The 12,609-nt window shown below is 43.9% G+C and overlaps 1 protein-coding gene across 12 annotated transcripts in view; it reads right to left on the bottom strand.

Annotated features, from left to right (window-relative positions):
* LOC1270011 (cell adhesion molecule Dscam2) overlaps positions 1-12,609 on the bottom strand; it is a 108,154-nt gene that overhangs the window by 43,728 nt on the left and 51,817 nt on the right. For all 12 annotated transcript variants that reach the window (XM_061644129.1, XM_061644137.1, XM_061644128.1 and 9 more), the window contains exons 4-5: positions 11,700-11,821; positions 8,545-8,603 (exon numbers count right to left, since the gene is read on the bottom strand). In XM_061644129.1, coding sequence (XP_061500113.1) covers positions 8,545-8,603; positions 11,700-11,821 — 181 coding nt within the window. The remainder of the gene's footprint in view (positions 1-8,544; positions 8,604-11,699; positions 11,822-12,609) is intronic.

Raw genomic sequence — 12,609 nt, 5'->3', positions numbered from 1 at the left:
CCTGAACATCAAAATAGGATTTGCTTCAAACGTGTAGTAAATTCATTGTCTAGAGTGTATGCGAAGAGAAAATCCTATTATGTCCTTTATGGCGTGCTGTTTCGATCATTCTTTTTTTAATCTATTTTGATTCGATTTGAGTCTAAGCTTTTGCCAACAATGCCGTAAGTACATTAGAGTACAGTTGAAATCAGGTCGAGACATCTTAAAACCTTTGCACCAACCGTTTCTACATCACCATTCACCATCGTTTGACACGTTCGGAAACTCCCCACTCCTTAGACAGTAACGCTCCGCCCGACTTGTTTTATCGCAAGCTTTATTTGCTGACGGTATCAAACGTTACGACGCGATCGTCACCATCGACCGGACCACAGCTACCTCTCAGAACCCATACTCCGCTTGATGCGTTAGAACGTACCGAGAGGTCAACGGGAGCCCAACGTTTGCGTCTCTCGGTTGCGCGTAAGTACGTGTTTTATTTGTGACACACTTCAACCTCAACCCCACTGTGGATGTTTCTTCGTCTGTTTTTATAACCCCGTGTTGTCAATTTTATTTCCCATCTTCCGAAGCGGGAGCAAACACATATTCGTTTTCGGGCAAGAGTCCCATATGCTTCTTTTATTTTTTTTTTCTGGCTTTCCATTTCACTCCCGGGCAGAGCAAAAAAAAAAAACCCGACTCCAACGTGTGTACTTATAAATGTGCAATTTTTATAGCAAAAACAAGTGTCACGCTTCAAACGGCGCACTGTGTGGAGGCGGTGGCTGCGCTACGGATGGCCGTCGTGCGTCTACTTTATTACGGCAACAAATAAACGATGATGACTTTTGCCAGAACCGTGAAATGATAAATCTAGACAGGCGTGCTGCTGCTCTCGTGCTTGAAAATCCAATAGACAAGAGAACCCGCCACGGGTTGGGAGGGGGCACCAGGAAAAGGGGCACGAAATTGGTGCAGTGATTGGAAAATAAATGAGGTATCATATGGGAAGCAGCAGTATCGCCACCATCATCACACGGGATGCACGATCAAAGGGCCCGTCGAGTGTCGATTTGATTGGTTACGTGAGCGAGTAACGAGATTAAAAAAATATCAATCCCATTCCGGCACGGGATGGAATTAATAAAATTCGATTAAAATCGCATGCCATGTGGTCCCTTTTACACTTCACTGAACAATCCTGCACAAAATGCTTGAAATGTGAAGATCCTGCACACATCCTTATCCGCTTCCGGGCGGAATGAGTTTACCCGCGCCTCAATTTGTCACTTTGGAAGAGTGCGTGTAATTTGTAAACTTCCTTATCATTTGCATAATTCCGCTTGATGACAGGCCAGGCCAGGCATAAAAAGCGGTAAGGCTTTATGTTGTAATAGCAAACTCCCAAAGTGCAGCTCGTAATCTTGTGCCATTCCCAGTCGCACTTTCTCCCCCTAAGCACTAACACTAAAAAGAGATAAAGCAATAATCTTTTGCCGGCGGAAGATATTCGAGTGTAAAATTTTTAAAAGCTTTCCGCCTCCACCAAAACGCCTCCTCTCCTCACGCACACACTCATCATTGAGTCAGAAATTTCGTGACCTAACGCCAAGGGTGTCCAACGCGCTGTGTCACGATGGTTTGTGCTTTTATGCATCACTCCAACCGTTCGGATTTCGTACCACGATTTCCCGAAATGTGCTGCCCAAAATACACTTCAGCTTTTTGTCCGTTGTTTGCCCAGTCAGCTAGGGCCGAGATGACGCGGGAGAAATAAGTCATGCCCGGTGCCGGTAACTTCTTGTTCCGTGCCCATTTGGCCACTCGCAGTCAATACGACGACAACGACGAGCTCGCTTAGCTGGCGCTCGCTCAGAACTTTCACAATAAAAGTCAATCCCGACGAACGAAAGTGAACCGCGTCCCGGCCGAGGGAAGCTTTGCTGCCGTTTTAAACGCTATTTTTTATCGGACCGGCTACTGCATCGGACTTTTCTTCCGCCCGGGTGGCGAGAACAGTGCCGGCACTAAATCGAAAGCTCCCGACAACCAACCGAACGATAAGCAAGCTCGCGCGGGGAGAGCGCGGAAAAGCCCATTTTGTATCATCTTCGCCTTGACTCGTCAACTTGACTTTAGTGCGCACCATTATACGGCCAGTTTGTTGTTTGTGTTGTCGGTGCCCAGCAGCCGAGACCGGTGAGGGGAAAGGTACGGCCTTCCGCTAGCGGCATCGAGCACGGACTGGCTCGATTCACTGCTGTTTGGGAGTTAGTGTTTAACTTCGCCTTTTGTCGTGCGGGGCTGTTGGGTTTATTTTATCCGTGGTGTAATTTTTCCTTCCCTTTTGTTCCGTTTTTCTCCCCCAGCCCGACGGAAGCAGTAAGAAGCTCCACAGGGCACAAGCACATACATATACAGACACTTTCACGATGCGATGCTTTTAAAAGTACGTAAACCATAATAAACACATAAAAAGGCATAATTTATGGTGCAATGTTATCATAAAAAATCGCTACACGTTCCGACTTCCAAGTCGGCGTTTGTGTGTATGGGTGGTCGTTGGTGTGTTGGTTTCGGCGGAGACTGGATACGAAAAAGATGTGGCAGTGAACGGTGCGGGAGCAGAGACGGCAACAAATATACATCCATGTACAGTCACCCAATACACTCACAGTGGTGTAAGTGAGGCATGGCAATGATGATGGTAAAGTTTCACGTAGCTTAAAGTTTCGCTACGGGCGAATCGGGCCATCGAAATTCACTGCACATGGGGAGCACATGGGGGAGGGGATGTTGTGAGTGTAGGGAAGCAGGCTAAGCGGGAAAGTCCATTTTCCCACCACTTTTCACTAGCCCCGTTGCTCATGTGGGGCAGGCGATTTGATGCGAGTTGAAATTAACTAAACGCATACAGGCACTGGAAGTCGGAAAAGCGCACAAACAAACCAACAAACTAAACAAAAAATGAACACTTCGGGAAGGAAGCAGATGAAAAGATTCTTTTGCTTCGGTGCGTTTGTGGGATGCCAAAACAGGGATCATTGCTAGCTGCTCTAGACGATGGGAAGGGATTTTGATTAAAGTGGAAAACAACAAATCCCACACGGCCGGGACCGTGACGGCAGTATTTTTATCGTTTTGTTTGTCAATTTTGGACGGAGAAAGGAGCTTTGTAGCTGAACTGGGGATTGCTGATGACCTTGAGGTTTTGGTTTGTTTGCAGTGCATTAAGTCCACTGATCGGTCTGTCCCGAAAAGTAGCGTGTTATCTACAACTCTTCTCTTTAGACATATTTACATCCCAAAAGGGAAAGGAGTTTGGAGAGAGAAACTTTGCTTTTGGAGTTGATTCAGCTTTCAGATCATCCGGCTCAAACCACGATAAAATGTTGAATAATCTTAACAACGGTGTAGAGAAAATAGGTTGAGTTCTGTGAATTATTTTTTCTAAAGATACGACAGATTTGTAACCACCTGAAATGACGATTTATATCCTTGGGAAGATCATATACAAATATTTAGGAACAGTACTGGATGGCTTTTTAATCCTAATTAATGCTGAAGATATAGGCATCATTGGTCTACAGCCTCCCTTGTAGCTGAAGCCTACCAAACGACGGACCAAATGAGAGAAATCTTTGGATTTCTGATAAACGAGGCAAAGACTGGAAGACAACATGTCGGGTCAACGGTCAGAGTAAGAATACTGGCTGCCAACTGATCATTCTATAGCCTATAAAGAGCCATCATTCACCCTAAAGAACTGGTCGCGGTGGTGAAAGCTGAGGCTCAATCGTACCTTTTTATTACCAGTTCACTCATATACATCTGAGACATAGACTCTGACTCCAAATGTGATGAAATCTACTACGCAGAGTTCGAGATGAAGATGCTTAGAAGAACCTTTGGCACCGTATGTGTTGAGTGACAATTGAGAAGGAGCTATAATGACTACGGCGATATCATCGCACAGGGTTCTCGCGCAAAGAAACAAAGCTCTCCAAGTTCCAGAGTGTTCATATGCACATGCAAAGAAACAACTCAAGCAGTAAAATAGAAAATATTCGAGCGTAGGCTGACCATGAACCCAATGTGGTTGAAGCACCAAATAAGTAATAAAATAAAGAGTTAATAACGTATTGCAGCATCAAGTTGAAACAGCTTGCGCCTAATTGAACTACAAGGAATACAAACACCAACCACAATTCGCCTATCGTCATTAGGTCGGAAATCGTCAAAGCCAACAGAACGAATCACAACACTCAATACTAATGGCTTAACTTCCGTTGGACTAATGATTATCTTTTCACACATTGTAACTATCTCAAGCACATATCGTGATGGTGAAAGGTTGAATGAACGGGCGATACAAACAAAAAACTACGACCAACAAAGCCCAGCCACCCCGTGTACGAAACACACGCTCATTTGCTGTAACGATAATTAAACGCACTCCGTACGCTGTTTTCCGGTCAAATGGTACTTTACCTTCTACCATCTGCGCAACGAAAGACAAGCCTTTACCTTTCATTTCTTTCTTATTGCTCTTTATACGACCCATTTTCCCCAAAACATCAGGAAGTCGAGAGGCGAGAAAAATCAATACACCGTAAAACAAGGAATTCAACTATCTTCACTTGTTTCAAGTTCAGCCGCGTGCAACTCAACCCTCTCCGCTGTAACACAATCCTGTCTGCCTGTCTGTGTGCGGGTGTGCGTGTGTTCACCTTTGTCCCGGTGGCCAGCCTCAAACCATTAGACAGCTCGTTACATAATCCGGCATCCATCTGGGCCCGTTACTATCACCATTAACCCTAATGGAAGCCTATCAATCCACCCCAAACCTGGGGGCCCGATGCGTCCGTGTGTAGTGTGACGACGGCAATGGCTTATGGGGTGGTGGGTGCCAAACAAAAAAAAAAATGGGTACATTTTCTAGTGTTTTCAGCGCCGGCACACTCCACTCATGTCTCTCAAAGCAGCAAAACAGCTCAACATAAAACCTCAGAACGCTCGTTAGACACGGCAGCGCTTTTCGGCAGCGGTGCGCGTTCCCGATAAGAACTAAATTGTGTTTGCTCGTGAAAACGAATTGCCCCCTGCCTGCCTTGCCTGGCATACCCACGTCACCCACAAACGGCCTGTTGTTTTAGGTTTGTTTGAACTTTTGCTCGGGAGAGAATGAAGCGAGCAACAACAACAAAAAAGGTAATAATAAACGTTAAGACACTTGCCAAATGAACCACATTTTAGGCCCGGATGGGGACAGAAAGTGAAACAGTTTCTTCTGCTTAAGCGGATCCGCTTTGCGAGTTCTTTTTCTTTTCGCTGGCGTTTAATGAAAGCAACAGCAGCACTTTGTAAGTATGTAGCAAAAAGGTGCTTTGCTTCAACGTTTCAAACTAATCTTTCTCCTCCGAAGATTAGGCTGACGTTTTTCATTACATTACACATCTTGACGGGCCGAAAAGGCACACGACAAATCAGAGTCGTGTAAAGTAATTACTGTGGCGCTGTGGGACTAAAACAATTTACTAGAAATAGGTGGGCGAACCTGACATTTTAATGCACATTGACAAAGCTTTTGGCGACAAAACAATGTGGATAAAATGGTGTTTGAGCAAGTGAATATTTCTTCCCTCCCACAGGGCAGCTTTTGTGCCTTTTTGCCATTTCTTTTCATCTTCGAAAGCGTCTCTACCGCTATTAAAAAGTGACCACCCGAGTGGAAATGGCACTTGTCCATTTTCTCACCTACGCTAGGCGTACCTTTTGTGCTACGAGAGACGCCCATAGCTGCAATGCATAACCAACGTATGTGTATTGAAATAGCAGAGGGCAAAAACGTCGCAAAAGGTTCTACACAGCTATTTCTCATCATTGTCACGTGCTTTTTTTTAAATTCTAGAGCAAGGCTCATCTCAGGAGAATAGAAAATGTTTGCTGAACAGAAAGGTGATCGCACGGTTGGTACAGTTAGCGGACGGTTTCCTGCGCTTTCGCTCTACTTAACCAAACCGACGGTCGGCTCCAGGAAACCAGGTTGAAATGAAAGGAGTGCGCATAATGAACAGCAATTACAATAATCGGAAAGGGCTGTGAATGGTTCGAAAGAACAGTTAAGCTTGAAAAGGTATGGGTGGGAACGATCCTTTTTTTACAGTGAAAAGACGTCATGCTGTATAAATGACTGTGAGGTGTGCAATTATTTTCACACACATGAGCGACGGCTTTCTATTTTAAGAGTCATTGCGTGAAGGACGACAGCATAGAAAGTAGGGATCCATTTTGTCCGTAGATGCTTTATTTCCCAATGTGGACTAGCATTATCTAAAACCGTCTCACCATTTTATCTCAACCCATAATTCCACCGTTGTTGTTTGCTATGAATGAACCCTTGAACGAAGCGAATGAATGGACAGCTTACGCAATAATGGTCGAGACGCAAACTGGTACTTATTATCACTTCAAAATACGCGTATCGTAAGCTCCGCGCTGCTCGTGCTACTGTTTTTACCACTCGCTCGCTCTATCTCTCTCTCTCTCACTCTTTGAAAATTGCAAACCGTCGCTGGAATAGCAATGTTCATTCATCGCTTCCCGTTTCGCGCTTACCCGTGCACTCGCTCGTGAATTATTCAGCACCGTGGGATCGTTTCTTTTGCAATCTTTTTTTCCGAACCCGAAACAGTAACAGCCCTCTGAATGTGGGTGTTTTGTGGGGATTGGCCGAAGCACAAAAGTTTGTCCTTTCCTTCCTGCCCGGTGCGGAACACTGCTTACGATAATTAAATAAGCAACTGATAGAAAAGGATTGGCCGCAATCGGTATTCGGGCTGGGCGGTAAAACAACTTTGGAACGGAAGCGCTGCCGCTAAAGCGGTTCGAGACTGATGCTGTTGGTGCTGGTGTTTGCGGATTACATCAGGTTTTTTGTTGCTTTCCTACGTTTCTTTTCGTGCTTTGTTGGTCGGAATGGCAAAACTTTCAACGTGGCGTACGATGGAGTTGCACCGCTAATGCAATGCTGGCGAAAGTGCTTGGCGTAATGCGTATTTATTTTGTGTATTTAGTTTGCGGTAGTTGACAATGGATAAACGATCTGTTAAAGATGTCGTTTGCTTTCTTTATTTCTTCAATGGCAATCAGATAGGTTGTAAATAATGAACTTGCTTTGAAGATGCTCTGTAACGTCAATTCAGCACAAGCCATCGTCATAGCCAAATAACAAATAAATGACGAAAGCTAAAAACGCCTGAATATATGTAATTTGTATAACATAGTGGACACATAAGGCTAAAAATTATTTAAAACGCCTAAAAGTATGCAAGTTGTATAACATAGATGAATTCTTAGAATTTAAACATGTAAAAACGCCTAAATGTATGCAATTTGTATCCCACAGCTCGTTACGGGTTGGTTAATGTTTCACCAGTAAAATAAGTGACAGTAAATCATGCGCCAAACTATACATTTTGAACATTTTAGTTCCAAATTCCTTCTGTTTATGCCACTTCAAAATTGCTAGCATGTAAATGGAACTAAAAGTTTTGAAAAGCTACAAACAAACTTTAGTGCTTTTATTTTTTCCCCCTATTTCTATTTGCACGTCACTCACTCTATCCATCCAGCTGTAGCAAAACTTTCGAAAGCTACACACTCAACGACTCAACTCGTCACACAAATTTTCATCCCAATTAGCATACGCTACCGGCAGCGCTCGGTGGAGTTGTTTTCAGCCATCCGGACAGTTTGAAGAGGGTTCGGCTACGATTATGCCGAATGGGACGTAAACGCTTCCGTGAACGCGGCAAACGTGTGCGTTTTGCTGTTCCATCAAAACTTCCAGCTTCTGGTGATACTTGAGCACTTGCTAACAAACTTTGCTTAATATTTCATCAGCTCCACCAGTTGGGCAAATTGTACGCAATGGACGTGTTCATTGACACCGGTTTTTGTCGCAGTCAACGGAAGCTAACCAACAAATAAAAAGCAAAAAAACAACGGATAACTGTTCTCACAAACGCTCTCAAAAGTAAAAGCAAAAATATTCCCTTTCGAGAGCGTTGCCACCACAAAGCGAACGAAAACGACTAAGGGCGAATGGGAAAAAAAGTGTTTGCCAACGGTGGTTTCGACTCAACCGCGCTAATGAAGCCGTCCCTTAATTAGGTAAAACTTTGTCAGAAGTAACTCCCAGCATGGTGGGATTGTAACGATAGAAGGAAAAAAGTGGGAGAAAAAACGCCCATCAACTGTGAGCGAAAGCCCACTGGGAAAATCTGTCAGAAAGTGGACTCAAGTGGGAGGCAAAACACTGTCAATGATATTTGCTGTGGGATGGAAAGTTTGCTTGTTTTCCTCTTTGTTAAAGTTTGCGTCCTTGGGAAAAGCTTCAAACGAGCTTTTTTTTAAACTGAATGGCATGGAAAATGTTTAAACAGATTCATCATGAGTGATTGATATTTGAATAAAATTAACAAATAAATCGTTCAGTCGCTTCAGTCCAGTTTCTCGCAATCATCATCCTGCATTGTGTGTCGTGCCATTACTCACCTCCTTTGACGTGCACCTCCCGGCTTAAGATAGTGCCGACTAAGTTTTTTAATTTACATCTGAAAGAGAGTGGAAAAAGAAACACAACCTTAGCATGATTTACTCTTCAAAGCAGGTCAAACCAGGAAAAACCACAGCTCACTTCTACGGTGAAGTGGAAAATTTATACCATAGAACAAAAAAGAGAAAAAAGAAAAGAACACGATACAAACCTTGGCAAACCACGGTGTAAAACTACAAAAGTACAATCAGTTATCGGATCGGATGGAATTTAATTAAAAACTTTAAAGCATCCCCGGGCGCAACGAAGCACAACGAGCGGGTCAGGCTGCGGCACGAGATAGGTAACCATTTTGCAGCGTTTTTCCTTTGATCAGTGCGGTCGTAACCGCAGCGCAAAGGATGGAAGCATAATTTTCTCTACGATTTCTTAGTTGTGCGGTCGGTCATTGCGGCTTCAGCGTAGTAGCGTGGAAGGGGAATAACAGAGTACAGGGTGGAGGGGCGAGAGCTTTCAGTACAAGTACACCCTTATTTCTGCCTAACAAGCGCACGAGCATTGTATAAACTTATTGAAGGATGGTAGGGATGATTCTTAAACAATACCTGTCTGGGCACAGGGCTAGCGTCAACTTACGAAAGGTGTGTTTGGTACGCTCTACCGATCAGCAATCGTTCTTCTATCGTTCAATCGTTCATGAATGTTGCAGACACTTTAAGATACATGGCAACGTTGAAAAACACGCCCCATCCTATGTGTGGGGTGTAATATTCAAGTGCAAAATTGTTTATTACATTCCCTGCCAAGTTACTGAAACGACAGAAAACGCTTAAAAGGATGAGGCGCTCTGGATGAGGCGCATTGCCTACATCTAGGCGTTTTGGGATTTTGGCCGAAGCGAAAGATAACACCACGTAGCGCGATAAATTATCGGGTCGATTTTAATTAAAATCTCTTCCAGGGAGGGGGAGGAGGAGCAGTTTCTTAAAGTTAGGCCAACACCAGCGTTGGGATGTTTGGAAAAGTTGATAAACGCATTTTTGCCTTCATTCTGTTCGCTTGTTTTTTTGTGTAATCACGGATCAAACAAAGACGTCTGTTCCTGTTCTTTGGTTGCTCCCTGAAGTGGTACAAGTTTTTGTACGCCCAAGAAGAGAGATAATAAGAATACATTTTATAACTAGGGATTATCGGCGTCGTAAGAGCGCTTAGAAGGTCTATTTTGATCATGTCGGAGCTTATTAAACTCCAGTTTGAGGAGTTGGCAAGCATAAATGGCTTCCATTTGTATTGTAAGCACATAATGGATTCATTTTCAGCTGAATCGGTAACGAAAAAAAAAAACACAGCTTGAGGTAGTATAGTAGTATAGGCTGAATAGCATTCCACATAAATTATACTTCTTTTGCCATGTAATTAATCAAGTATTTAGCTACATTTATAGTACATTTTCAATAAATCATTGCATTGCATTCCTTTAGGAGTTTAGCAATACTTTGAGGGGCTCTTTGCTAGTACAAAAAAATTATCCCAAAATTTCAGCTTCTTTCCGAACCAGCTCTGCAACCGAAAATTACTTTAAAAGTGCCACTAATGCCATCTAATAGCATTCTTCACCGCTTTCGGCAATGGCGCGATGTATTCCACTTGATAGATGTGAAATGTTTTATACGCTGACGCTACAGAAACAACAAACAACGCACAAAAGCGGAAAATTATGTCCCAAAATGCACTCACAAATTCTTGTACTTTTCCCGGAGCTCCGTTCTAGTCATAACTTCGACAAGCTTAGCATCACGCACACTTGCTGACATAACCATTAGCAAAGTTTTACAACGCCTCCAGTACTTTCGGTCGCCCGTTCGCCGTTCAACAATTTACAACCGTGTGCCGCCGGGCCGGTACGGCAGCGTGCGCGCTTCTTCAATCCCATTCTGAAGCTTGCCTACAAGCGCCTGTATTTATGTGCGGCTCGTAAATCGTTGGCTTTTCCCTAAAATCTCGCACAGCTACCTTCGCTCTAGCTGGTGGCAGCAAGGAGGGACAGGAGCGAAAGGGGAAAAATATTATCCATGCCTGGTGCGGACATTGGACAGCACAAAGTGAGTGAGATAGAGAGACAGAGTGGGAGAAAAAGGAAAGCTTCCCACGGAAGAAAAACACACAACAAATGACGATAATGATGGCAAATCAGACAAAGGAATGCCCGTTGCCTTGAGCGCCGTGCTGGGCGACCGCAAGCAGTTGAAGAAACAGCACATAAACCCTTAAGCAGTGCAAGAATGTCCAAAAGGAATGCCGGCCCGTAGCTAACGATAATGCGACCAGACAGGACGCGCAATAAACGCACCACGTAGGGCCAGGATCAGGAAGTGGGGAAGAGGTTTGGGCAGAGTAGGAAAATTCCTCATCCCGCGGTGCTACTGGAGGAATTGTCATTTTCAGGTGACGCACAGGAGAATTCTTTTGAAGCACAGGATCTCGTCTTTTTTTTTGCTACCATTCTGGGTTGTGACTGGCCAGGCTTAAGTCCGGAACCCGGACATGGGCGAACAAACGACGGTCCTCGCGCATTCTGGTTCCAATGACGGTGGTTGAATTTTTGCTCGGCATTTTTAAAAACCCAGCCCAATCCCACGGCCACCGCTCAACCTCACATTGTGGGCAGGTTTGGTGAAGGTTTTGTGCGATAGCATCACCATCATCATCATCATCTTGCGCTCCCATTTTTATCCGGTATATTCATAGCCATGGTCACGGGGCCGTATGCAGCTGACGTTTGCATATTGCGGGCGTAAGAAACGAACAAACAAGCGCGCCCAGAAATCAACGACCGTGCCAGCTCGGGAAGGACAAGCAGAAAAGCAAAACGAAAGGACATGATTGTAACGGTCTTGGTAGGGCAGCATTTAAAACCTCTGTTTGTGAGGGTGAAAAAATTAAAAGAGATGAAGAAGCGTACAAGAAAAACTGCTACGTGCGAAATAGTGCAGCGGTAGAAAATGGGGGGTAAAACACACACACACATCTCCAGCTGTGAAGCTATCATCCGCAGCAGTGATGAGCAGGGACTGAACTGTCAACTAAGAAAAGCTAACGAACGAATACACAGACACACACACACACATATATATATATATACACATGAACTTACCTATACACTGTGGAGTGAACTTCGTGACGAAATTTGTCCGCAGAAAATGGATAAAAAATCAGACTTCCGTTTGGCAGCGTGTAGACCAGCTCGTGATTGGTGGTCGCTACCGACCACTCGACCTGGGAAAAAATGGAAAAAAGGAGAAGAAAAAGATAAAAAACCCACGAAACATTGTTCAGCACTAGTCCCTTAAAAAGTGAAAAATGTGATCAGCACGAAGCTGATGGCAAAAAGTAGAAGCGGCTAAAAGCGGCTACCGGATTTAGGAAGTGAATGACCCTACAGGGAAGGCGATGCGATGGATGTGGGGAAGGGTAGGGATTGGGTTTGCGCTGGTCTAGACAAACGATGGCTGCATATGATAGCTGTTTGAAGAGAGCATGTCGCCAAATCGAAGCATAATGGTTGCCATGCTGCTTTTGCGAACTTCGTCGAATGACGCGCGTCTAGACACGTGAGAGTGCTTCAAGCGTGCAGCAGCAGCTCTAATGGAACTCGTGAATGTTTAAAATCAATCAAACAAATATTAACATTTACTGTTTGGTTTCGACTGTCCCGGTGGGCCTTTTTTTAAATCGCATTGGCTCAATAACGTTGTGTAATGTTGGATTGAGTGTGCATGATGAACATATTAAAACAAAGCTAAAACTACATCCAAATGAACAGATTTCTTAATATCAGGTTTCAGAAGATACATGAATTTCCATGAGATATATAACCCAGCTTGTTAAGTTATCTTATTCTGGGAAAATCCTCATAACATTCTGAACTATCTCTAAAGTTAAATATACCATTATAATATCATAATCATAGGAAAAAAATCAAGGATTGATATTGAGACTACCAAAAAGGATAGTGATATTGGTAATAGAAAGGTGAAATTACAGATCTCAAAAGCAGTGACTAA

Source organism: Anopheles gambiae, chromosome 2 (assembly GCF_943734735.2).
Source record: "Anopheles gambiae chromosome 2, idAnoGambNW_F1_1, whole genome shotgun sequence".
NCBI lineage: Eukaryota > Metazoa > Arthropoda > Insecta > Diptera > Culicidae > Anopheles > Anopheles gambiae.
Note: the sequence above shows the minus strand (reverse complement) of the source record. Positions and strands in the feature narration are given on the sequence as shown.